This window comes from Marmota marmota, unplaced genomic scaffold (assembly GCF_001458135.2).
Source record: "Marmota marmota marmota unplaced genomic scaffold, marMar, whole genome shotgun sequence".
In the NCBI taxonomy this organism is placed as follows: Eukaryota; Metazoa; Chordata; class Mammalia; order Rodentia; family Sciuridae; genus Marmota; species Marmota marmota.
Window position 1 is genome coordinate 52908995 of NW_025999977.1, and position 26901 is coordinate 52935895.

The 26901-nt window shown below is 51.2% G+C and overlaps 1 protein-coding gene and 1 long non-coding RNA gene across 4 annotated transcripts in view; both read right to left on the reverse strand.

Annotated features, from left to right (window-relative positions):
- On the reverse strand, positions 1-3115 carry LOC125617327. Its single transcript, XR_007348307.1, has 3 exons — positions 2956-3115; positions 815-882; positions 1-407 (listed from the first exon to the last, which is right to left on the reverse strand). It is a non-coding gene; the product is annotated as an uncharacterized LOC125617327 (long non-coding RNA).
- Positions 3116-3883: 768 nt separating this feature from the next.
- Greb1 (growth regulating estrogen receptor binding 1) overlaps positions 3884-26901 on the reverse strand; it is a 122350-nt gene continuing 99332 nt past the window's right edge. For all 3 annotated transcript variants that reach the window (XM_048804796.1, XM_048804797.1, XM_015479971.2), the window contains exons 18-33: positions 25460-25799; positions 24605-24720; positions 23370-23569; positions 22228-22317; positions 20367-20992; positions 17953-18055; positions 17343-17501; positions 16253-16395; positions 13810-13971; positions 11993-12197; positions 11488-11662; positions 10558-10776; positions 9615-9750; positions 7674-7874; positions 6845-6983; positions 3884-5633 (exon numbers count right to left, since the gene is read on the reverse strand). In XM_048804796.1, coding sequence (XP_048660753.1) covers positions 5470-5633; positions 6845-6983; positions 7674-7874; positions 9615-9750; positions 10558-10776; positions 11488-11662; positions 11993-12197; positions 13810-13971; positions 16253-16395; positions 17343-17501; positions 17953-18055; positions 20367-20992; positions 22228-22317; positions 23370-23569; positions 24605-24720; positions 25460-25799 — 3178 coding nt within the window. In that variant the 3' untranslated portion in view covers positions 3884-5469. The remainder of the gene's footprint in view (positions 5634-6844; positions 6984-7673; positions 7875-9614; positions 9751-10557; positions 10777-11487; positions 11663-11992; positions 12198-13809; positions 13972-16252; positions 16396-17342; positions 17502-17952; positions 18056-20366; positions 20993-22227; positions 22318-23369; positions 23570-24604; positions 24721-25459; positions 25800-26901) is intronic.

A 26901-nucleotide genomic window follows, 5' to 3' on the forward strand; every position in this document is an offset into this window, starting at 1 on the left:
AATGAGTTAATGTTTCCAAGCATTTAGAAGAGGGAGTAGAACGTATTATGTAAGCGGTAAGTGATAAATATGTTTTGTTAAGATGAACACATTTTATTTGCATAGCAGATAAAATTGGCAAATTCCAAACTCCATGATTTCATCCTCTTCACTGTGGGAAGTCCAAGAAGACCAACTATCCAGAAGTCCATTAGAAAAACAAAGGTCTGGACACTCGGAACCTGCAGTATGCATTCTTTTTTTTTTTTTAATTTTTTTCTTTTTTATTATTGGTTGTTCAAAACATCACAAAGCTCTTGACATATCATATTTCATACATTTGATTCAAGTGGATCATGAACTCCCATTTTTACCCCGTATACAGATTGCAGAATCACATCGGTTGCAGTATGCATTCTTGACCTGGCCTGCGGATGTCAAGGAAAGAGATCAACCTAAGGAGCAGGTTAGAACCAGCTCTGAAATTTTCAAAAAAAAAAACAGGGGAAATGAGAGAAGCACTTGCTAGGCAGGGAAAGAAAAGCTGCCAGAGGCCAGAAGTGAGAAAGGATGAGGAGAGGGTGTGGTGGGAACAGGGGAGAGGTGCTGGCCTTCGCCAGAGTCGAGAAGGACATGCCTCCGCAGAAACACCATGGGGTGGGGGTGCTTCCCCAGGGGCGGGTTCCATAGGCCCCAAGCAAGGATGGGGTAGCATGCTGCTTGCCCTGGGGTGTACGTGCCTGAGGAGAGCGGATGAGCCACAGAGAGCAGGCCTGTGAATACCATGGCTTGGTGGGGCTGACTGGGCCGCCATCTTGCCAAGCAACTTTCTTACCTTCACAGGAAGGCTTCCTTGTCTCCAAATGTCATCATCTGAGATAGGCATCAGGCAGAGAAGTTTCCCTGGATGGGAAACAGAGCACCATTTTTACCCTTGATGGCAGAGCTGTTGGTTTGTATTGAAGTGCAGACATCATGGATTCCAGACCTCAGGCACCAAAGGGCTTCCTGGCACTGCCAAAACCAAAAAGATTTCCCCTTCCATCTCCTTGATTCCAATAAGACTTGGAGTCCTCTATGGGTTTTGGCAACATAAAATAACACATTCTAGAAACAAAATTTTGCCTATGAAAATACTTAAGGCAGTAGTTGCCTTGTTTTCTAAAATTTAGGAGTGGAAGTCCAGCGTTGCCATGATCACATGGGTTCCTTAAGCCCACTGAATCTAAAACCAAGAAACATCAAAGAATTCTCATGTACTAACACACCTCAGAGGACTTGGAAGGATTCATGCCAGTGACTCACATGGGAGTAGAAAGCCATGTAATTGAACAAAACATGAATAGCAGCCTTGGACTTAAACCAAGTTTATTCTTTGAAAAGTTCCGTAAAATAATCCTTTGGCAAAGCCAACCAACGAGAAGAAAACTGAGAATAGAGATATAAAACTTTAAAAAAGGAGAAATAGAGATTGTAAGGAAAATTTTAAAATTAGGATTAATTAAATTTATGCCAGAAACAATGAAAGTTTTTGTGGAATAATTTCCAAGAACAATAAATTTTAAAACTTTACACAAAGTCTGTAGAAACAAATACTGTAAGATAAATTATATAGGTAGTAGATAAAAACTATTCCTTAAAAAAAAAAGCCCAGATTATTTTCAGCAATGTGGGGGTTTTTGATGGATGCATTCATTATTCTTATCTGATTTGGGGTTAGTGTTATTTCTGGCCTTAGAGAGATATAGATTTCCACATTTCCAATGCTCTGGAATAGTTTTCATTAAGATAAAATACGTATTTTACCTTAATGAAAACTTGTTTTTCTAATGGACTTCTGTATAGTTGGTCTTCTTGGACTTCCCACAGTAAAGAGGATGAAATCATGGAGTTTGGAATTTGCCAATTTTATCTGCTATGCAAATAAAATGTGTTCATTTATTTATAACACAAAGTTTACCGTTATTGGCATGTAGCGCATGCACTGTGTTGTTTCTCCATAGCTAATATCTAATTCCAGAACATTTCTGAGATCACTTGTAGAGCACAATCATCTCTCCTTGGAAGATTAGTTCCTTTAGATTAAACGTGCCACTGGGCGGGGAAAACCTCATTTCTACCAGCCTTATTTCTCTGTTTCTGAGACCCGTGGACTAGACCCTACCCAGGACTGTGGAAGTAGCCCATCCTTCTTGCTGTCCCACTGTTTCTGCTCTGTATGTCCCAGAGCAGTGCCAGCATGGCCACAGAGTTTTGTGGTCATCGTCATCTCCTTAGGTACCTTTTTAACTGGAACTTTAAAAAAAGCTCTTTGCCCGCTTAGTTTTTTAAAATATTAAATTCTGTTCCCATAGCGTCGTTAACCCAGTCTGTCGCTGGGTGAATTCGATCCACTTGCTTATTCTGACCACAGTACATCTGGATTGGCTACTGGACTGTCGTTTTTTTCCCACCCAGCATCCCTGCTGTTTGCCCTCTTCCCGACCTGGGCCTGATTTTGTGGTTGTTGTTTTCCCTTTAATGTTCTAGATGTGAGATCCTGTTTCTTCCAGTGGCCGTCTTACATGTTTTGGACACACATATTTATTCATTTTCCACTCCCATGTCAATCACTGCTGCCCCAGTAAGTCAAGAATTTTAGCTCAGTTCAGATTTTCTCAGTTCCTCCATTGCTGGTCATTCCCCCTCCAGCTTCATGTTGGGGTGTAAGGTATTCATTCAGTCACTCAGTGGGCATCCATTGAGCACCTACTGTGTGCCAGAATCTTCAAGGTTCTGAGTTTATAGCAGTGAATATCTTACAAAATTCCAACTTTCATAAGGGGAGAACAAAAACACCCCAAAACCTAAATAAGTAAAAACGCATTCTCTTAATAGGTACTCAGTCTAGAATGGCCTCATTGAGGAGATGTCCTTGGAGTGGGAAGGAGGGCAGAGTCCTGCAGAAGAAATACCAAAGCCTCAGGTGGCACTTACCAGGCAGCGGTCCAGGTGGTCCAGGGGGCTGACCCACAGGGAGCGAGGGGAGGGGCCAGGGTCAGCAGTGACCGTGGGCATTCCTTTTTGCTGCTATCTCAAGGACTTCCTCAGCCCCACTGCCCAGCTCTGTTCTGCTTGGCTATTTCACCTGCCTACGGCAGTGTGTAGTTTTAATTCCCAAGACCTATAATTGGTTGTCATGTTTCTGCATACATTACATTCTCACTTCGGATTTTAACTATACTTGCTTCAAAGGATTCTGTTTACTTTATGGACTCTCCATAAAGGCTACCTCTTCCTCTCCCTATGAAGTGTTTCCTATACTTTTTCTGAGTCCTTGTGCTTGTTTCTGTACAAGGGAGTTGTTGTTTGCTCACTGTTGACCACAAACTGCCTCAAGAGATTCTGGGGGCCACGCCTGCAAAAAGGAGTGCCAGTGGCTTCTCTGAAGGTCAGGCTCCGCCCCCCCCCCCCCCCCACCGGCTGAGGTTCCAAACCTGCTTCAACCTGGGCCAGCAGGCAGCTTCTCAGCCCTGTGGGTGGGGTTTGGAGCCTGGTAGGAGAAGCAGAGAGGATTCCCCGCCCCCCACACTGCTCCCAGCAGCTTCCCCTGTTCCTTATCCCAGGACCTTGGGCCCCACCCACTTCTAGCCATTTTGAAGCCCAGAATGTCCCAAACCTCTTTCCTTTGTGAAAGGCTTCTCTGCATATTTTGAGCTGGTATCCCTCCATATTTGTCTTTCTGCACATCCTGCTCACCGGCCTTTTCTCCTTTAGGACTCCTCCCACTTCTATGGCTCTATTCTTATTTCCTTTGCAAAGCTGAATTCTGTCATGCCATGAGATTTCAAGCGGGAAACCCCAGATATCACTGGTCACACTGCTTCCTCTCAAAATGATGCAGTTAATACTCACCAAACAAACAATAAGTGCATTGTAAGTTTTATTTATAAGACTGGAACAGACAAAAGTATTAGTTTGGGTTTTTGTTTTGCTCCAAGTTTAAATTAACTAATAAAATGGAGAGAATGACACAGGAGCTACTATTTACAAAAGACAGGTTTAACTAAAGGTCAGTTTTTATTCCAAAATAGGAATAATTACATATACAAAGTGATCATTTTATAAACATTGATCTGAATATTTTAGACTGGTGGACTTTCTTCCGTAGGGGAAAAAGAGATTGACATGAACTCTTTGGCATCATTTTTAAAAACAGTTTCTGCTCCAGTTGTTATCCATTAGAGTGCTTATAAATGTTTATAGTGGACACGGAAGAATGCATTCTGATGATTAATTTTTTAATATCTTTAAACGTTTCCTTCAGCTGTAGGCTACTTCAAAAGCAGTGTGGTATGGGGAAGAGTTCTGGACCGTGGAGTCCTGAGACCAATAGTTGGAATTGTGCTTCTAGTTTTGGCCAGCTGTTTGACCTTGGCGAGTCGCATCCCAACTTTCTGGCTTTCCCAAAGGGAGAGAATTCGGATAACCATGGAACAGCACCTGGCCTGTAGGTGGCGCTCTAGGATGCTGGTTTTAGCAGGCACAGCTGTGAAAGTGTCAACCTGGGGCACATGCTTGCTTTTTTGCCACCTCCTCTCTGGTCAGGGGAGACTCTCCCCGGAGGAGCCAAGCATGAATGGGAGAAAACATGCTACCTAGGAGCTGCAAACTGGGCTTCTCTGAGTCCTAGTCCTAAGTCTAGTTCTTAACTATTTCATGCATTTCTTTGGATGTTTTCATTATTTTTCCAAGTAAGTAATGCTGTCCTTTCCTTTGTAAGGAAAATTTTAGGTCAACTTCTATAACTCTAATTTCCTCCTTAAAGCCATTTAGTTTTAAAGATAGCTTCTTTTTAATTTTGCCCTTTCTAAAAGATAGGGTATTTACCCAATCCTATTTTAATAGAATAACATTGGCTCTGAAGTAAAATAATTCATTTTATCTTATTAAATTTGTTGCCTCTGGGCTAGCTCCTGAAAGAGTAAACTGGCAGGCAATTAAATAATTATCATTAAAATGATCCACTTCTTATTTTTTCTTGTCTCCAGTCTTTATGGATAAATGATCCTATAGAATATTGCTTTGGAGGAAGTTACGGGGAAATCTACCTACTGCAGTCACACCCACTGCCTGAAATACTTGCACCTCGAAAGGTGGTCCCAGGCTCTTCAGAGAGAAAGAAGTCAGGGCTGTCCACGGAAGCACGTGAGTGGCAGGAGAGAGAGCAAAACCTCCTTCTTCATAAAATGGACTTCACAGACCCAAGGCTGTGAGGTCTGGCCCAGCCACAGGGTCTTGGGTTTTCTGTCCTGCCCATCAGAGACTCATCCTCATGGCCCCCAGTCACCGCCCAGCATGCAGCCACAGGGCACAACATGTGCCAGGGGAGGGCTGTAAAGCAGAGAGTCTCTGGGGCTTGTTCAGCTCTAACACCTCATGGTCCCAGGATCTGTGGCCCCAACAGCAGGAGGGCTCTGCCCACCCACTCTCCAAAGCTCTGGGCAGCTCTCAGATGTGCCGTCCAGTCAGAAAAAAGAGCGGCCTGTCTTCTTTGGCATTGGCGGTCTGGAACTCATCCCGCAGCCGGAACTGCCACTCGTCTTCCAGCTCCAGGCGGACAACTGTCTGGCGGAGCGAGTTCCGGTCCTGACAGATCACGCACAACGTGGCACCTGCGGGGCAATGGCAGGGTATGAGAGGAGAGCTGGTGAGTTTCTGCAAAGGGGAGCTCCTGCCTGGGTCCCACCTGCCTGGGTCCCACCTGCCTGCATCCCACCTGCCTGGATCCCACCTGCCTGGGTCCCACCTGCCTGGATCCCACCTGCCTGGGTCCCACCTGCCTAGGTCCTACCTGTCTGGGTCCCACCTGCCTCCAGTCCATTTGCAATGACCAAATAGGAGGCTGCTGGGCGGGAAGTGCCCAACGCCCATGTGAGTCTCCTCTTCCTTTCCAAACAATGTATAATCACAGCAAGATGGTGCAAGTAGGAGTTGGCAGGTTTGGTGGGAAGACAGAAAGGCAGAAGAAAAGGTGAAGAGCAGAACACAGGAGGCGAAGGGAGCGAGAGAGACAGGAAGGAGAGAAGGGTCTGAGCCAAGTCAAGCACCCTCGGTGGCATCCCTGGGTGCACATGCGCCCACCTCACCGCTGATCCCTCAGTGCCCACTCATCCAGGCCCGGGGCAGCTTCAGCTTTCCCAACACCCCCAGCCATGGAGCTTCTCCCTCCCCTCAGCTCCCAGAGGACAGCCACCTGATCGTGATCGGGTTTTGTTGGTATTCTTGCTCTCTCTTTCCAGCCTACATACCCATCCTCCCTTTAGAGGAAGCACCTCCTGAGGGCAGGGAGTGTGGTGGGAACCGGGCACTAGTCCTAAGGTCTTGTACCCTGCTGATGCTCAGTAAATGCCTGCCAGAGAGGAAGGATAGCCAAGGGTACGGCAAGGTCAACTGGGGATCTGAACAGGACTGGAAATCATGTTACAAAGGCACAGAGAGCAGGTGTTTGTCAGTCTCCACCGCTCTAGCAGGAAAAGGAGAAAGAGAAAGAGGAGCCTGCAGGACTCCCCCCACAGGTGGAAGCCACTGGGGACCTGGTGCTGATGTAAAGCACATGTCTACAAAAAGAATACAGAAGGGAAAGAATATGGGCCAGTCACCCAGAGGAAAGGGGAGGGGTCTTGTCTCTGCTGAACAGAAGGAAAAGAGAGCCCCCGGTCCAATCCCAGCTCTAATGCTCTCCCGGATGGTTGAGGCAGTCACTGTTCCCCCCCCTCAGCCTCAGTTTACCCATTGGAAAATAAGGACTAGGACAAGAGGTCCTGTCTTCAGTGACACCAGGTGACAACAGCCATTCAAGTTAATCCCAAGATAGGAGTATTACCTTTCAGAAAATGAAACTTTTTCAAAAAGCTAGCGGCCACAAAAGAGTCACAGAGGTACAGCAGCAGCCCACTGAACATGAGGTCGGAGCAGCTGATGTTCAGAGAGTGGGGCCTGGAGCTCACGTAGCAGACAGAGATCTGCAAGAGAAGCAGTCCAAGAGAAACATCGCTTTCCACGAGCACTCCACCTCGCTGCGCCAGGGACTGAGCTCTAACCAATTCCACCTGCTTGGACCAGCTGGCCATGGGGAGGGAGGCAAGGAACAGATTCAGGGTATTTTCAAATCTATATCCTAAAACTCAGTTCTAGGAGATTTATCCAGATTTGTCTATTCGTGAATTCCTTTAAGAATCAGAAGTGTCTTGACATCAGAATTAGGTTTGATTTCTAACTTCTATGTGGGCAAACTAACCCCCACAATTATGTCAGCTCTCAAGTGGGGTAAATACCTACGACCAAGCAAAGAGTACAATTAGCCCTAAGTTGCATCAGTGTCTACAGAGTCAACAGACAACTGAAGGAAAATACTTGGAGGACAACTTTGTGTCTGTACAGAACACATACAGACTTCCTTCCTGGTTATCATGCCCTAAACTATGCAGTGTAACAACTAAGCACACAGCACTTACAATGCATTAGGTATGACAAGTCACCTAGAAGGGTACAAGAGGACATGCATAGGTTACATGCAATGTAACAGAAAGGACCTGAGTGTCTGCAGATCTTGGTACCCACGGGTTCCTGGAGCAAATCCCCATGGAAACCGAGGCGGCCTAGAGTCCTGGATGCTAATCCACCTGCTCTAGGGGTTCCTCTCCCCGAGTTACCTGAGACCCCAGGTTAAGGTAGCAGTCCACGGACAGCACGGGGTGGCTGTGGTTCTTCAGGGAGAGTGGGAAGAAGCGCTGGCTGTGGTGCTGGAGGAACTTCTCCAGGAGGAGCTGGGCGGGGGCCGCCAGGAACGTGTGCTTGCTGTCGGGGGCACAGATGTACTGGGCCGGCACGACCGCCGCGGAGCTATCAGACACCTGCGCGGGGACGATGGACCTCAGGCACCCCCTGCCCCCAGGAGAGACGCCCCCCACCATCTGTATCCAGCCACAGGAAGCCCTGGGCCAAGGAAGGTTGTCCCTTAGGGTAGTGATGCAAGAGAGAGAACAGACTTCAAGAGTGAAGTTCTGTTAAGAAAAATCAGGTTGTAACAAAGAAGGCCTGTGAACCCAGACCAACGAGGTCAGTAAGAACTGTAGCCATTGATCATTCCGTGCAGAATACTGGCTGTCTGGTCCAAAGAAAACAGGAGAACCCCTGGGCCTTGGGAACTCTTCCATGGCTCACAGATGCAAGCGTCTGGGAGTAGCAGGCTCGCCCTCTCTGCACCCCAGCTCTCCCTCCTCGCTGCCTGGTCATCCCAGCCCGCCAGCCCTCACTCGGTCACCAGCACGTTCTCCACGCTGCAGCCCCTGCTTGCTGGCTCCTCTTCTTTCTCTTCTGCCTCAATGCAGGTGCTCTCGTCCTCCAGGTCTCTCGGGGGCACCCTACATGCCCCCCACCCCTGCTGCATGAGGTCCCCCTGCAACACACGCTTCACCTTTGTGATGCTTCTCACAAAAGCGCTTCACTGGAGGTTTGTCTAAGGTCTGCCTCAGCTGAGAGCCGTGCACTCTGAGAGGGGACTGAGGCTCGGTACATACTTAATTAAATGGGTGAAAATAACTACGTGGTTTCACTCACATGAAAGATGATAAAACATTAGTGGCTTTCCTATGTGTAATCAATATGCAATTAAATCTAGTAGAAAATCGAATTACGCTCAATATAGAAATAAAGATAAAAGATCTAAGAGTTTAAAAGTGACACCAAGAAACCAAAGAAAAATTCATCTTAAAGGCACATCAGGCAGACTCACTGAGGTCAAAAACTCAATTTTCCATAAATCAAACCTCAAATTTAACACAATTTCCAGTCTAGAAACCTCAATCACGGTAGCAGTTGGGGTTCAACTCCATGACTCCCAAGCTCTTCTGTAGGACAGGCTACCTTGAAGTTCCTGCTACTTTGCAGGAGAACTCAGGTTGGAGGGAGCCACAGCCTCTGCCTGTGCAGTCGCTGGGCAGAGCTGGCGTCTGGATGCAGGCCTGGCCCAGCTCAGGGTAGGTCACCATGCAGGGGGTTAGTGCAGACCAGGAGGGACAGAGGCTGGGAAAGGCAACTGGCATCAGAACTGGCAGACATCATCAGTGAGAGATTGGAGACAGACAGGGGGCGACAAACAGGAGTCAGAAGAACCCGCAGGCAGAGCTAGGCCAGCCTGCCTGGGTTCCTGAAGATGGAACTCTCTAGCCACCTAAATTACCAGGGCTTGGCTAGGGAGGGCTCAGAGCAACTGTCATACGCCTGTCCCCCAGAGGCTGACTGTGGACAAACAGCATGGCCATGAAGCTGGCATCTTGTGCCACACAAATGCTTCTGTACCATCCCAAGAGCCTGGAGAGGAGTGTGGTGCCATAGCTAACTCTGCAGGGGCAAGGGGGCAGGCAGGGGCACATGACAAAAGCTTGGCAGTTGTCTTGCATTTGACAGTGGCTCCATAGGATGCTGGTTAGAGCTGGAGAGAAGAGCAACTTCCTGGTGCCATCTTGTCATCTTTGCTAACACTGCCTGGTGGTGACCGAGGCAGGCCCCAACAGTCCCGCCCTCAGCCTTCACACCGTGGCAGCCCGGGTGGCAGACCTACACAGCCTGCTGGACACCGTGGCCACGCTCACCTTGGAGGTGATGTGGAAGGACCTGTGTCCACCCACCGCGATCTGCTTTTTCATCACGCTGAAGCGGTTGAACCTGCAGAGCAGGAGGCCGGCGCTGTGCACCCGCAGGTTGAAGTCCACATCGTCACACGTGAACCTGAGGAGGAGCAGATCCGATTGGGCACAGCTCACGTGCCCCCACAACACCTGGAGATCTGGAGCAGGACCTGTCCTGGGGGCTACAGAGGTGCAGTGGCTTTCGTTCCTGCCTCGACCTTAATCTAGCGGGATACAAGGCCAGGCAGGCGCCTCTCTGCACCAGCTGAGGCTTCAACCCATGGGTGCCCTTGTGCTGAGTATCAGGAGGCACGTGAAAAGCTTCAGATGTGATTCCACCTAACTGTTGAAAAGAAAACAACCACAAACCTGCCAGGGTAACAATGGTAGCCGCTTCCTGTAGCCAAGGGAATAGGCTCAGAGAGAGGTCACCTGCCTACGACAAAGCTGCTAGGTAGCAGGTTCTAACAGGTGGGTCAAGCTGGCTCCTAAATGGACACTCCTAAGCAGGCCATCTTGGGTATGTGCCCACCACCTGGCATACAGAGACACTTGACACACACCTGCTGGTGAGTTATTCTCAAGAGGTGACACTCCTGTGACTAGATGTAGAGAGACCTGGGAGATTATAGTTTCCTTTAACATTAATGATCCTAAAAAGCTATGCATTCAGAGAGAGAACCCAAACAAGGGGGAAACGGCATGACGTAACTCACTAAAGCATTCTGTGAATTGATGAGGTGACCTTATGAAAATACACAAAATCACTCAGCACTAAACACCACAGACAGGCGCCTCCGCTTCAGCTGGCCCTGCAGGGCAGAGGGGAGGGAGCGCCGGCCAGGCCTGCCTGAGGCTGCCCCTTGCTCAGGACTCCAGGGCTTTGGTCCCCACCGTGGGAGCTCACCGGTTCTGGTTGTACTGCACGTTCTGGGTCAGGTCCACGTTCAGGATGATGAAATCGTGCACATGGCAGCGGGAGAAAGGCTCCCGCACCTCGCCGCCCCTCGTCTTGCTGGCCCACTTGCGCATGCCCAGCAGGGCGTAGCGGGTGATGTTGGGGGAGGCCTCGATGTGCTGCATGATGTGCTTCAAGGAGACGTTCCTCTCTGACCAGGAAAACTCCCTGCTCAAGGGAGGGAGACGGTGACCCCGGCTGACAGGCCGGCAGCAACAAGGCCTCCCCCACAGGCCAGCCAGGGGACGCTGGCCAACTGAGCAGGAGATGCTGGACTGGCCAGTGAGGACGGAACCCAGCACGACCCCCAGGGATGCCAGACACCTGCCAACCACTGCCATTTACGATCACTTCTTTGTGCAAAATGCACGCGTATTCCATGTGCAGAATAAGTTGACAGACCGTAATTCAGTCACACTCACAACTCCAGTCCAGGTACTAATACACCTCAAAGACCAGGAAACCAGAACTCAGAAAGAGTTAGCCATTTGCCTAAAGTTGCCCAGCAAGTCCAGATAAAGCCAGGAGTTAGAGGTCAGGCTAGGGGGATGGGCAGGGGCCTCTGGGGGCTGAAGGGTGGTTCCTTGATATGGGAGTTGGCTAGATGGATATGGTCAGCTTGTGAAATTTTCCGTGTACCTAATATACTTTCCTCTTTGTGTCCATATGAATTACTGGATCTTTGGTGTATGGTTTCCTGTATTAAACCTTGACAGTTGTTAAAACTTAAAAGCAAGCTGGGCTTGGAATGCGGGCTCTGGCCTTGCGATGTGAGGGGGCTTTGTGGTCCTCTCAGACAAGGGGGATCCCCTGTCACAAGAGAGCATGCTCCTGCCTGGTGTCTACGGGTGGAGGGAGGAGGGCCCACAGGCCACTCACCTGCTCCGCTCCCCGGCACAATCCACGTCCACCACGTTCCACATCACGCAGGAGTCATCTGAGATCACGATGAAAGGCCAGATGTCCTGTGGCTTGATCCCAAGCTCCTCCTGCCGGTTCCGCTCCAACTCTAGGTTATGGTAGGACAGCTCCTTGATTAGGAAATGGGCAGCACCTGGAGTGGCAAATGGCCTGGCTCAGGTCTGTCATGTACTCACAGACGCCCTGTGCAAACCCCGCCCGAGACACGCCAGCCCCACACATGCACACACATCCCTCCTCCACCGACCACTGCCCTTCTTTTCTGACAACTGGGAAAATTACTAAGTCAACAATCAAACTTTTTTTTTTTTTAAAGAGAATATTCATAGGAAAGTCAAACAAATCAGAATAGCTTTAAAAAGTGCAAAAGCAAAAGACTGGATGCAAACTCTTTCATCTCTAGAATATTCTCGTCTCCATTCATGGAAAATTTTACCAAGCGGCGTCTGCTAAAAACACCCACCCACTCCAGCGCTGTTGAAGATGCTTGGGAGCACAAGCATGATGTGGTTGGGCCAGTACTTCTTGTAAATGGCCATTTCATACTCCTTGACCACCAGCACGTGCAAGTGGCTGGCGCCATCCATCGCGTGATACAGATTAAAGAGTCCGTGTTCGTGTCGGCCAGTGGTTGGAGTGAACGTCGGGCTTTTTATATATTCATGACTCTGCAAAGAATAGGTATAATGAGATAGAGTGTTTGCAAATGTGGTGACACCCTCCTTTGAAATGTGACTTCTCAATAGTTCCCCTGGGAAGATGGAGTTGATTTCCACACTCTTCGAATGCAAGTGCAGCTTGATTTTAGGACCTTCCCCTGGACAGGCCTGGGCCAGCCTCCTGGGGGATGAGAGAAAACTTGGAGCGGAGACAGGCATCCCAACTGAGCCCACCCCAGACCAGCGGGCCTCCCACCAGCCACCAGTCCATCCAACAGCCAACACACACACACACAGTGAGCACAACCAAGCCCAGAGTGACCGTCCAGCTGAACCTCACCCAAACTGCTGGAATCAGATGCTGAACACATCCTCATCTGAGAATGGCTTGTGTGTGACTGAAACTAACTGGCCCACATCAATGAGCTAAATACATTCCCCTCTATGTCACAATCTAATGCTGTACTCTGAGCAGATATCACTCCAGTGTATCCTCAACCTCCACAGTGAGTGCAGGACATCCCCCAGTCACCTGCCCACGATGCCCAGGTGTGCATACACTCCTGTAGGGATGTGTTTTCTGTAAATAACTGTGCTCTCTTCAACTTTTGTCCTTAATTTGGTCCTTGGGCTGAGCTAGGGCTTCTGCCACCTCTGAATTCCTCAGGGCATCTGCTACAAAGCTGCATACAGCTGGTGCTCACCGCCCATTCTGACCCAGAGGCTGGAGAAGAGACTGAGTCGTGGATGAATTCTCCCTTGGGCTGTAAGACACCTTATCCCAAAGTTTTGACACTTTACAATGTTTGCTTTGTTTGGTAGCAGACTTGGCAGCTGTCTGGCATTGAAGAAGGAGAAGCAGCCTCCTCCACAGGTACGTGTTGACGGGCGGGCAAAGAGCAGCCAGTCAATTTTGAGGCCATCGGGCTAGACCTGCCAAGCCAAGGGCCCTACAAGGAGCATGTCTGTTAAGGGGAACTGTAGTCACAGGGACAAGGGATCATTAAGAATAATCTCTTCATAAGATAAAGACGTATTTGTTGGAGACGTGCCCTGAGTACTTAGGATGAAATGCTATGATATCAGGGATTTACTTCCAACTGGCACAGAGAGGGAGAAGCAGAGAGAAGACAGATAAAACGTGGCCAGCTCCGAGTTAGTTAATATGGAAACTGGGTGATGGGCCTAGGGAATCCGTTCTCCTGTTTTCTCTACCCGAGCCTGTTCAAACATCCCAAAACAGCACTGAAGAAAAGAGAGGAGGGAACGACACCTCACAGGCACCTGTCATCTCCAGGTGCGTCTTGCCTTAAATTTGTTATTTCAGATAATTCTCACAACAAGCTTTCTCAAGAATCACCACCCAGCTTTGCAGGTGAGGAAACTAAGGCTCAGAGACACAAGGGGTCAAGTGGTGAATCACACAACCAGTCAGTGGTCAAGCGGCCTCAAACTCCAGCCTGGAGGCTCCAAAGCCCATGCACTGCACCAGCCTCCTCCAGATTCAGGCGCCATGTTGCTTCTGCACTACGTGCCCTCACACCAGAGAGCTCGTCTAGGTCCCCAGCTTAGTGATCGCCTGAAGCCACTTTGATCTGCCCATGGAACTCAGAGCCGGTACCTTGTCTGTGACGAGGGGAAGGCGCATGCTCTCCAGCTGGCCTCCAGGTTGGCTGAAGACAAAGTGGTGCTCCTTGGACTTGGGGATGATGAAGTGGAGCTGGATCTCCTCTCCTAGCATGGAGTAAGAGAAGGCAAAGGCGTGCAGGGTGGACTCATAGAGCTGAGGTGCGAGGGGAAAGGACAGAGCCTGTCATCAGAGTCGGGCTCACTTCCCACAAGAACCCAGGCCCAGCCTGGCCAGACGACACACAGGTCCCGGCCACCTCTGCCCCACGGTACAAGAAACCCACAGGGTGGCTCCAGCACAAAGGATGGACACCCAGGGCTGGCTTCTGGACAGACACACCCAAGGCCACACAGCAGCCTCGTCCTGCCCTGATCGTGCTGCGCCCAGGCCTGTCACCTTTGTCACCAAGTCCCTGAACTCTGGACTTGACCAAGAGCCCCATCTGGATTGCCAGTGAAAGCATTCACACTATGGATCTCGTTTTTGATTCTAAAATCGTTCCACTACAGGCACGTGTAAGACCACATTCACCACATGGGCTTGTCCACTTCAGCCAGCATTCATCAGTGCCATTCTGTCCCCTTCTCATTGTAACTGACAATCTTAGGAGGCAGGTATGTTGCCATGGACATAGTGACATAGACACTGACATTCAGGGCTCATCCTGTTCCTGAGTCTAGCCTCACCCTCCCCACTTCCTCCAGCTCCCCCCCCCCATGCCCCACACCCCATATCCATGCACGGGCTGCTCTCTGGCACAACCCCCCAGCCTGGCTTTGCCCTTGGCTGTGGCAGCCCTAGGAGACCGTCCTGTGGCCTCAGCTCTCCCAGCTGACACCCTCCTATGTGGCTCCACACTCTAGGGGCTGGAGAAGAAGGCAGTGGCCCAGGACACACCGCTCCGCACTCCTGCCAGGCTCTATTAGAGCCACAGAGAGCCGCCAAGGACATCGACTATGCCACTAGCCTTTGGAACCTGTCCCATTACCCACTGGTTCCCACCAGCTCTGGCCCTTTCCTTCCAACGCTCTTTCCCTCACTTGGGCCTGAAATGAAAAGAGACACTTCAATATAGTAGGTAAATACTACTATCCGCTTACGTATGCCTAGCCTCCCAGCCCCCTGCAGACCTCATGTGGCTAGTAAGAGACCAGCCTAGACACAGCCTCACCCACGGGGGCCCTACGTAGAGTCATTGCTGAAGACACCCACGTTCCTCTCCCAGTGCACAAGGCCTTCTGTGGCCTGGTCTCTGCCCCAGGCTCCTGGCTCCTGTCCTAAGACCCCCCCCCCAGTACTCTATCTCCAACAACACTCAACCAAGCTCACTTCTTAGTCCCCAGGGGCCCCTGGCACCCCTTTTTTGTACACACTATTCCTTCTCCTCATCAAATTCTACTCATGCTCCAAAATCCTCTCTCTGCTCCCCACGGGAAATAGAGGTTGCATCTACATTACCTGAAACACTTGGGACCAGAGGTGTTTCAGGTTTAGGAGTTTTGGGATTTGTGAATATTGGTATTGACTTTACCAGTTGAGCAGCCCTAATCTGAAATCCAAATGCTCTGAAATCCATAGTTCTTTGAGCACTATGTCGATGCTCAAAAACGTTCAGATTTCAGAGCATTTCAGAGTTTGGATCTTCAGATCAGGAAGCTCAACCTGAACCTTCATTTACAAAACAAGGTCAGTGAGCTTTTGGTGAGAATTTAGTAGGAAACTGGAAAAGACAGTTTCCTAGCCAGTGCACTTGAATGGATGGTCAGTGTGGCTGGAACAGAAACCCCCCAGTGACCAGCCAGGTAACCAGCCGGAGCCTGGGCCAGGAGCCTGGGCCAGGAGCCTTGCCCGTTTGAGCATCCAGGACAGATGTCTTCTGTCCTGTAAGAAGGCCGGGAAGGACTGACAGGTGAGGACTGCCCCAGCGTGCTGCCTGGCATGGGGCAGGCCTTCCATCCTGAGAACCACACCCCGCCTCGCCAGCTGCGTGCCCTCTGCACCTCGCCCACCCGGCTCTCCCTGCCTGCACCAGGCTGTGTGAAATCCTGCACAGGCGTCTCTCCCTCAGGCTGTGAGCCCCATAGATGGGGACAGTCTGTCCATGTCTGTACCAAGGCCTGGGCCACAGTAAGCACTGAGTGACAATGGCACCAACTAACTTTTGGAATCTCTAGGACCTGAAGACGATGATGACACCCAGAGAGAGCATGACACTGCACACGCAGCCTCGGGAGAGGGCTGTGGTCAGCCATCATTTCCCAGCCGAGGAAGGAATCGAGGACATGCACAGAGCAGGAAGCAGGGGCTTCTAGAACCTTCCTCTCCCACCTTGGGATGAAAATGTGAGAAAATAGGGAACACAAGAGTAAGCCGAGGAGACACCCCGAGAGCTACTGTCGGCCGACTGAGCCGAGGGCCGGCGCCCCTGGCCTACCTGGTAGCGGGGGTGGAAGCCCATGTACTGGTGGCACTGCTCACAATGGTGGTACGTGTTGTAGGCCGCATACTTGGACAGCCTCATCCGTGCCGTCTGACGCCGCACGTAAAGGTCCTCAGGCTTCCTGGAGATGCCCCTGTCTGCAGGAAATTCCCCGGTGTTAAGGAGCAGCAGCAGGTGGAGCGAATGGTTCATCCCTGTGCGCTGAACCTCACACTAAGAGGACCTTCACAATGAGCATCGGTGACAGGGCTCTGCGAGGTCCGTGAGCCCTGAGGTGACGCAGCCAAGCAAGGGACAACACAACACCTCAGTGGAGAATCTAATAGAAGCTCAGACCATGACTTAGCTGGTCCACAGGACGTTTTAAATCAATCACCAACCTACTATGCAAACGCTGGAATGCCAATGGTGCCAATGAATCACTTTTTTTTTTTCCCAAATGAGGTGACAGGATTAAGGTCTGAGCACTAAACCTTCATTAGAAGTTGCTCTATAGAGAGGACCCTTATCTATTCTGAGCTCAACGAAGGGAAGATCGCTGGCTGCAGCAGAGCCAGGTGTGCAGTTCTCTGGGGTGGCAGTGCCAGGCTCTCCTGGTCTACGCTCCCAGTCCCACTGGCCCAGGACGACCACGTTGACTGACACTGCCTTGACCCACCGTGGAAGTCACTGATGCCCAAGAAGGAGGGGGAAAGTGAGAGGCTGGGGCAGGAGGGGAAACACATGCACCCGTTTGGCTACGACAATGCCAGATTCATAAGTAGACGCCCACGGCTTTCATCCTCCACCAACCAGTGCCTGCTGAGCACCCCGGCCATGACAAATCAGCAAGACAGTCCACTGCCATTTGGCACCCTCCAAGCAGTGAGTCTCCCTCTGTGAGCTCCGTGGTGATGAGCTCTGTGGTGGTTCCCTCATCCTACAGGTGGGTGGCCTTTTGGGGTTCTGAATGGGGTTTTGTGGGTCACTCACCACTACTCTTCACCTCTAACAAGATGCTTGGCCCAGCTGCATTATGGAGACACAGAAGAGATGACACCCACCCACTTTAGAAGAAGCTGAAGCAAGAGATCCAAAGTCTGACCTTCACTCTTGATGCTCTGATGGTGGGCACAAATCAGACTGGCATCCTCATACTTGGGATCATGAATGATGTAGTCAAATGGCATCTTCTGGAACAGCTCCAGGTCTGGCCAGGGGTCACTGAACTGGAGGTAATGCCAATCCGATTCTTCTCGGAGGCCTGCAGGATGGGTCAAAACACCATGTGCACAAAATTGGAGGGAAAATGACTCACTTTGTGCATAAGAACGATGCTTGGAGCAGAAGTGTTATTAACATTTGGGTCACTGGGGAACCTCTTCTACCTCAAGGGCTTCCAAAAGAGCCATTTCGGGGTGGATCTAATGAGACCCAAACATGCATTCAGATCTACCGGCATCCAGAGGAACAGCCGTGCACTCCTTCCTAGGAGACAGGCCTGCTCTCCGTCTCTCACACTGACTCCACCCCCTACAATTTTATCCCTACAAAGTTCTCCAAGGCACTGTTCTGATACAGAGAAAAATGAGTACAGAGAAAGATAAAAAGTGCCCAAGAGCCCGTCAGGATGAGCCAAGTCATGACCTGAGAGCTCCATCCTGAAAGTGAGACACAGTCACCAGGGACACTGACGTTCATGACGGACAACTCACTGGTGTTGATCTCTTCTTCATCATAAACATCCACTTCTGTCAGCCGAATGAGCATCCTGGACAAAATGCTGAGAAACTGCAGGTAGGCGCCCGTCTTCCCGATCTGCAAAGATGCTGACGTCAGAGCCCACAGACAGGAAGCCCTGTCCACACCGGGCACCACCCCTCTCACTGAAAGGAGAGCCCCACGGACGCCAGGCATTTGAGGGGCAATGTGGTGAGTAACCCAGCCCTTTTTATTTTTTTTTACTTTGAGACAGGATCTCGCTAAATTACTGAGGCTGGCCTTGAACTTGCAATCCTCCTACTTCAACCTCCCAAGCCTCTGAGATTACAGGTGTGTGCCACCTCACCTGGTAACCAGACGCATTTTTAAGGGAAGTCTTTTACAAGCTGAAGAAAGTGCTTCCAAAAAATAGGAACTGGTCATGTAAAACACAATGTCTTAAAAGAATCTTGCACAATTGCGAATTCCTGTTCCCATCAGTGTGCCATAGTAAGATATCACAATCTACTGCACGGAACAGAAGAAGTAGACATCTAATTTCTCCTAAACTCGGGAAAAGGAAACATGACATTTCTTTTCATCCTTTTCTTTTTTGCTAGAGCCCCCTGCTCCCTTGGCCCTGCACCCGACTAGGGCACTCACTAGTAATCTTAGTACATTTGGGTTACGGCTGATTAAAGAGCTGCCTGCAGGTTGGCCAAGGTCCCTCTGCATGCCCACCACACAATCACCCCAGGGTGTGCTCTCCTAGTACTGAACCCAAAGCCTGGCTCAGAGCAAGAACTCAGCAAGTGCCATTGTATGGAAATAACTAGCTTTAACAATGAAAATTCAACATACCATGGGGGGGGGGGCTCCAGAGAAAATATTTGCAATACATGTAACAGACAAAAGATGGAAATGTATAACATCTGCAGAGCCCCTATAATCAACAGGAAAAGGTCCAGCTGCCCAAAGGACCAACAAGCAAGAGTAACAAGCAAAAATCATGGGGAAGAAGCACCGATGACCAATGGATGTAAAAAAATGCATTCCACCTTTCTGAAAGCACGACCACCTACTACTTCTCACCTACCCGATGGCAAGAGTTCTAAAGACACACGACCCCCAGCGCCTGTGGCTGTGGGTAAGTGGAGAGTCTCCCTTTTAGGAAACATTTTCTTTTCTCCCATTTTTTTTTTTACACTAGAGAAGTCATATATGGTCATTTTAAACACTCAAAAAATGCAGATTGATAATAAAGTGGAATGTTACAAATCCCTCTCCAGGTAATGAGTTAGTAGCAGCCATCCTCTCAGAGATTTTTAAAAGCATTTTCATACATAGATTTGTTTCCTGATATTACACCATATATGTCATTCCGCAAATTGATTTTAATTTAAATATGTTGGAGAAATTTCAATGATCTCTCTCAAATTTTTGCAGTTGAATTCTATGATACAGTTGTCCCCAGATTTATTCCACCAAGACTCGGCCGGTGGGTTTGTCCCTAGCTTCATTCTCACCTTTGTAAACAATGCTAAAATGAGCATGCTGACACACACTTTGGTGGGTTTGTATTTCTTGGATGGTTCCTGGACATGATGTGCTAAGTCAGGAGGCTCCTGTGTGAGCTCGGCTCGTGCTGTCGATGGTGCACTGTGCGTGACACACTGTCTACAAGTCAGGCCACACGCCAGGTGTCTTACACCTGCTCTCCATTGGCTTCTCACATCTCTGTGAGACACCATTATACCTGTCATTCTCAAATGCGGACGTTGAGGCACAGCAGAAGTTAAAATTTGCCTTCATGTCTGGAGACATTTGAAGAGAATGTGACCCCAGGCAGTCCAGCCCCGGAGCCACTCCCATGAGCCCATCCTGGTCTAAGCCCTCTTCCTCCGATACCCACCATGCTGGACACACCTGCCCTGGGAGCTTTCTGCAGCTCCGACAGGTTAAACCGCCTGCCAGGGATGTCGTGAGCTGGACGAGGGCTGAGAAAAGGAACAAAGCCCCAGATACTTATTAAAACTACCTCCATTAACTGTTCACCAAAGTCTCCCTGTGCAGAACCAGGCAGTTTCCAGTGCTGGGTGACGTGGAGACTGCACAGTGGCCGTGAGGGCCAGGTGTGATAGGGTGGGAGGTAACCCTAGTCTGAGATGGTGAGAAGCATCCACAGTGACGTCCCCTCTGGCCCCACAACACACAGTGGAGGAGACAGAAGTCAGACATGGAAGTAGCCTAGCTGTGATGGGTGAGTCCTGCTCCACTCACCTGCCCACGCCAGGCCATCATGGACGAGTCCACCAGGGGAACGACAAAAATGGAATAAGAGAATATGGTCAGCCCGACCTTTGGCTTCTGACCACAAGGACAACCAGATTCCAGGGCCAGGCAAGAGGACAGCGGGCTCAGCACGCACCTGAGGGGGCCCGCTGAGCAGCAGCCTGCGAGGGTGGAAGCTGTCCACGCGGCCTTCGGCCCTGTTGCCATAATCCATGTGGCTGGGCCGGGGGACCGTCCACTGCCGATAGTAGAGGGACTGCTCTGTGGACGTCATGGTCTTGCTGAGCAGGGGACGGAAGGAGCTGGTCCACATGACTGAGGGGGCGGGCAGGAGGGAGGCGGCCTTGGGCAGCCCGCTGCTGTCGGTGGACACGAGCACGTCGTACACCAGCTTGGGCAGGAAGACGGTGGGCGGCTGCCGACAGGCCTTGGTCACGGAGCACTGTGAGGCCTGCAGGACGAGCGTGCCAGTGGCCGGTGCCGTGGACATGGCGGTTGAGCCCAAGGAGGGCAGCTGGGAGGAAGCTGTGACTGACACCTGCAGCCCCCTCTGGCTTGTCCTGAGGCCGCAGTCTGGTGGTGGGGGGTGTCCGGGGCCATGCCTGCTGATGACCATGGGTGGACCCTGACTTGTTCGGAGCCACGGCTTCTCCCCCGTGGCCCTGGCCTCCTCTGCTGGGCCACAGGGCGGGGGTGATCTGGCCTGATCTCTCTGCGGGGGCCCAGAGACCTGAGCTGAGGTCTCGCTGCAGAGTGCTGAGCCTAGGGAGAGACGAACCTGGTCAGCACCATCCCAGGGACGAACTTGTGCCACACCTACTGGCCCTCCTGCTTCTCCTCTGGCCTCCTGTGCTGCCTTGGGCAAAAGGACGGCAGTGGCTACAGCATTTGGCTTTCATGACCAACCTGCGAATCAGAGCCTCCGTTAGGCAGAGTGCCGGGCTGAAGCCAAGGAGGCTGCGTCCAGGCCCCATTGAAGGAGACGGCAGCCCACCCTGCTCAGTTACTATGGGCTGCACGAAGCAAGGAAAGAAACCAAAAGATGCACCCCAGTCAAATCTCCTGCTGGGCTCTGAGTTCTTCCCAGCCCCAGACCACCCACTGGTTTCTCAGAACCCTCAGACCTCAGCCAGGCCCCACTGCCCCTGGGCTGCTGCTGCTGGACTCCTGCCTGCACCCAGACTGCACACCCACACCCTGAGCCCCTCAGCCCAGAGAGATCTCCACGCTGGGAACACTCCCTCCTCCATGGGTCAGCTGCTCTCAAACTGTGGTGAACACAACTCCCCCTAAGCCGCCTACCATCTAGGACAAAGTGATTACGTCCTTGTGCACATACCCATGTCATGTCATGTGTGTGGCTATCTGCTTAGGAAGTAAAGGGTTAAAATACTGCAGTGTAACCTGGTTTTGAGGAAAGACGAATTTATTGAGGGCAGAGTCCATATCGAATTTGTCCTTCAACATTCAGATTCAGATTATATTGGAAGCTCCAGTTTGATAAATGCTTTTGGTGGGTCCATGGGTCCTGGCTGCTCCTGGAGGCCAAGGGATCCCCCAGGCAGAGTCCCCATGAGGCTCTTAATCCTGTTCCCTCCTCCCTGGGTTGTGAGCTCTCCTTGCTGGCTGCTGTTTCTCCCGAGAAGTGTCCGGGGTCTGCTTCTCTGGACGAGAATCCCTCACCTCAGCTCACATCCTCTCTGGACAGGGACTTCCCAAGTCAACAGCACCATAGAGGCCACCCAAGGACACATCCCCGTAAGTCCAGGACTCAGGCCACAGTCACAGGAGCAGCTGGACCTTGCGGTCAGGAGACTTCAAGGTCTCAGATCCCAGGTTCACTCCATTCCCCCCTGAATGAGCTCACTCTCCACAGATGGCCTTCCCTGCCCAGCTCTGATTGGAGCAAGGTGTCAGCAAATGTCCCTTTATGTTCCCTCCCATACTCTGAAATCAAAGACTGCCCGTCATGCCCCAGAACCCACATGGAGACTTACTGGACGCTTTGGAGGACAGGGAGGAGGACACCGAGTCATGAGAGGAGGACCGCTCCCTCTTCACAGGGCTCCTCTTCTCCGAGGTGGAGCCTGCTTCAAAACACACTGAGAATGCACGGAATCACCCTCCTTCCCGCGCCCAGCACCTCACAGCGTACAGGATGCAAGCACGTGTCTCCCCATTCCTTCTCTCACTCCTCCATTTATCTGCCATATTCCAGCCCCTCCCCCCCCACACACACACACTCTTGGCCAGACACAACTCACGGTGGAGTTCAGAGTCACTCGGGACCCACCAGGGAGCATGCTCATGCCACGGGCAACAGGGAAGTGGGAGCACATAAGACCAGGTCACGATCATGTTTTATTTTTATTTTTTTATTTTTGGGTACCAGGGATTGAACTCAGGGACACTTGACCACTAAGCCACATCCCCAGCCCTATTTTTGTATTTATTTAGAGACAGGGTCTCACAGAGTTGCTTAGCACCTCACTTTTGTTGAGGCTGGCTTTGAACTATGATCCTCCTGCCCCAGCCTCCCGAGCGACTGGGATGACAGGTGTGTGCCACTGTGCCTGGCAGGATCACGTTTTGAAAGATGGTTACAGCAACAGGGAAGGCTGACAGGCAGGCCTCTGTCCCCATTTTACGGTTCCCCGTCACACAGTCAGCAGGCAGAGTACAATGGGGACTCTACATCCATCTTTCCCTTCCGCTACTCTGCACAAATCTTTTGTATCTTTAATATTATTGGCTTATGTTTTCCTGCCACACTGTTGAGTATGGCCAAGTGCCTTCCATAACCATTTTATGTGTCCTTTGAAAAATAAGCCATCATATCTTAAGTCTGCAAATGAAACTGGCCTGTTTTCATATATTTTGATAATGGTCAGCAGAAAGTTGAGCTGATTCATACAGAGGGAATAACAAGTAGACCTCATTCCTCCACCAAGCTGAATACAGCATGAACTTGAACCCTAAGAAGGGCAGTTTTTCTTCCTATTCTTGAAGAACTCCAGAGTGTGGAAGCACCTCTAGGGACTTCCATCTTCCCACACCACCACAACGGGGGAAGAGCCAAATCCCAACTTGATGAGGGCCCTGCATCCTGGAGACAGCTGCGTACACCTTCTGCCCTCACCTTCTGTCCCCAGCTCCTCGTCCTCATTGTCTGTGCTGCTCAGCTTCTCTCCATCACTCTCCAAGGCCTCGTTCTTGGCTCCCTTTTCCAAGGGAATCTCATTGCTCACAAAATAGGCAGCCAGGCCCAGCTCCTGCTCCAAGGCTGTTCTCACCAAGCAGGAGGAGTTTATGAGACGCAGGTCACAGTACCTCAGGGACCTAGGAGAATGGGAGGTGTTTACTGAGTGTCTTCTGACATAAGGTGCTGCTCCTGGTGACAAAGAGCAGCAAGATCGGGACCCTGCCTGCCTTCCTCACCAGACCCCAGGACTCATGCACCTGGGAAGGCTCAGGGGAAGTGCTACTTGAGTCTTAGCAACAAAGAGGGGTTCAGAGCAAGTCTCTAGGGCCTCTGCTGAGTACTTTGCCCTGCGGGCTATGTAATCAAAAGAGCACTTTCAGGTCAGACAAAGTGGGGGCTTGAACCTCAGCCCTGCCACTTTTCAGTGATGAAAACTTCAACCGGCTTTGCAATTCCTCCAAGGCTCTGGTTTTTATTTTCATCTGAAAGATGGGAATGAACATGAACCACACATAAGAGCGTTGTCCTGAAGATTAAATGTATTAAGTGGACATTTAATTACCTGATCCACATTTAACACATGCCAGCAGGTTTGCTGGGTACTGAGGACATGAGGCAATGGAGTCAGGCAGTCATTGCCGGTTGGTCTTACAGGAGACCCAGGGACCCCCCCGTCCTGAATGTGTGGCTGTGGTGGCCTAGAGGCCCCTAGGAGTTGCCAATTGGACACAGCTACAGAGACAGTCCTTCTTTTTGTCAAAACGACTGTCCCTTCCCAAGCAGCATCACTGTCCCTTCCCTCCCTACACCAGGAGTGACCTGCTGGCACAGCAGTGGAGCCCTAACCCCCGAGATAATGCCACATTATGCCATGTGGAACTGTCCTCCCTAATAGTGACCCCCAACTGAGCTCAGGAGGCACTAAACCCTGACTCCATCTACAGCCCCCTAGAGTCTAGTAACAGCCCCCCACCAGCCCAATGGTGCCCTTCTGGAATTAGGAGAAGCTCTCCACACCTCAGACCCGCCACACTGCCATCTGCTGGAAACCTGTGTAAATGCACAATGGCAGTGACCAGGAGTATGAATGGTACCACCTGGAAGGTGGGCAGTGGGAGCCTAGCCAAGCTCTTCCCCAGCTGCAGGCCCAGGATGTGAGCCCCAGCACTCACCGCGGCAAGGACTCCCCATGCGGGTCCATCCCGCTAAAGATCAGGATGCACGGCAGGCCCTCCAACTCCAAGTAGGTCTGAGGCCTCCACTCTGCGTCCTCGATTTTCTGCCACATCTGCAGATATTGAAAAGAAGGCCATGAGCTGTTACTTCCCAACTGGCCCAGGTCCAGGGGAAACCTGAGATCCTCCCACTGATTTATCATGTCCTCTGATAAAAAGGGAAGTTCTTTTTACTGCAAATAAGCATTCTGTGAGCTAACTGTATCTTCAGTCGGGTGCGCATATTCTACCCCGGAAGCACCTGCGGACTGACTGATCCCGGGAGCAGACACGCATCTTCGTGGCTTCTGACCCCTGTGTTCTCTCCTAGAGTTCATATTTCCCACTCATCTGTTCCTTCAAGTCTTTCCCTGACCCTTTTGCACACCCTGTCATGGAGGGTCAGTGAGAGCCCACCAAGGACAGGCACTGTGCTGGGCTTTGGTGACTGAGACAGGCAGGGTGGACACTGGTCCTGCCCTACTGCCTGGGGAGGAGCTGAATGATGGGATGAGACCTGGCCCCAGGTGTTGGGGATGGTGGCTTCCTAAAAAGGGAAGGGACACACGCTCAGTTCTGTAGGCAACAAGCTCAACAGGGCAGGCGCACCCTCGGGGAGAAAGAAAAGTGGGCTGCAACCCTGAGGGCTGAGATTGCAGGCCTGGTGTTGGGGACACCCAGGAATGCCACCAGGGGAAGGTAGGGGAGGCAGAGGAGGTGGCGGAGGTCCTGGGAGGCTACACTGGCCATCCCCTCCGGAAGCCCAGCCCCTGCGGCTCCCTCATGCTCTCCGCCCCCAAGCGCCATGCCCACCTTGAGCTGCTTCACGAAGTGCTTCCCCACGGTGATGCCCGAGCTGGGGTTGCCCAGGATGATCTCGAAGTGCTCCTCCAGGGCCAGCCGTGCCCGCACGTGGGCCAGCCGCTCGTAGGCCACGGCCGCCAGGGGCGAGCAGGGCACCCGCAGCAGGACCATGAGCCCGTGGCCGCAGGGGCACTGCTTGGGGGCGTTGAGGAGGTTCTGCGTGATCTCCAGCGTCTCCACCGACGTGTGGTTCTTCATCTGCGGGAGGCCGCTCACGGCCATCATGGCGGCGGCGTAGTGCTGCACGAGAACAAAGGTCCTGATCACCGCGCTGTGCAGGCGGGGGAACCTGCGGGAACACAGAGAGACCAGGCCCGTGACCCCAGGCCCGCAGCCGCCAGCCAGGTCAGACCAGCGCACCGAGGGCAGGCTCTGGGGAACCGAGACCTAGCACAGGCTGTTCCTTCCAGCTGGGTTTGTGCTGCCGCTGTTTATTTTGAGTTTTCCCGCACTTGGCTCTTTGTAAATGCAGCTGCCACAACCCCCAGATTTGGTGTGTCCTGCCGGTCGGGACAGAAAACAAATCAGTTCTCTCTGGAAGCTGGAGATTGGGGTTCAGTGGTGACCAGGGGTGATATTTTTAGCACATGGAAGAGGCTGGTGTTCGAGACACACCACGAAGCCAATGGAGATGCCACAGACAAGGCAACGTGTTCTTGGGACTGTCTGCACACCTCACTTAACCTGTTCCTGAAAGCAGGTGCAGCCCTGCTGTTCTACGGTTTCTTCGAACTTATTCCATGAGTCAAGACATCACCCTTTTCCCCCAACAGAGCTCAAACTGGGTTTCTGTTACTTGTACCCTTGAGTCCTGACCCACAAACAAACACAGAGATACATCAGCTCATCAATGCACCTGCTGCCTGAAATTGTCTTTTTTCTCTTAGGAATCTTGTCCTAAAATACTCTGCCTATGTAAAAAGTAAAAATAACTGCATAGGGTCGACATCAGATTAAACAATGTAGAAAAAATTAGTAAACTTGAAAGTGTGGCAAGAGAAACTAAAATGAAACAGAAAGGAATAATGAGGCCTTAGCAAGCCACAGGACAGCTCTGAGCATCCTGGGAAGCAGGGGAACTTTTGGAAAAAATAAGGCTGAAATTTTTTTCGTATTAGATGAAAACTCAATCAACTCAAGTCAAAAAGCATGAAGACTACGCAAAGACATCTTAATCAAATTGCTGAGAGCCGCCCCCTCCCCCTGCGCCGGCAAGGTAGAGGGAACTGTGACCACCTACAGAGCAGGCCCAGCGGCCTGCTGAGGGGCAGAGCCGCCCCCCACCCCCCGCGCCTGCCAGGTAGGCGGAACTGTGACCACTGACAGAAAAGGCCCAGTGGCCCGCGGCAGGACAGAGCTTCCAATCACTCCTGCAAGGTAGGCGGGCCTGC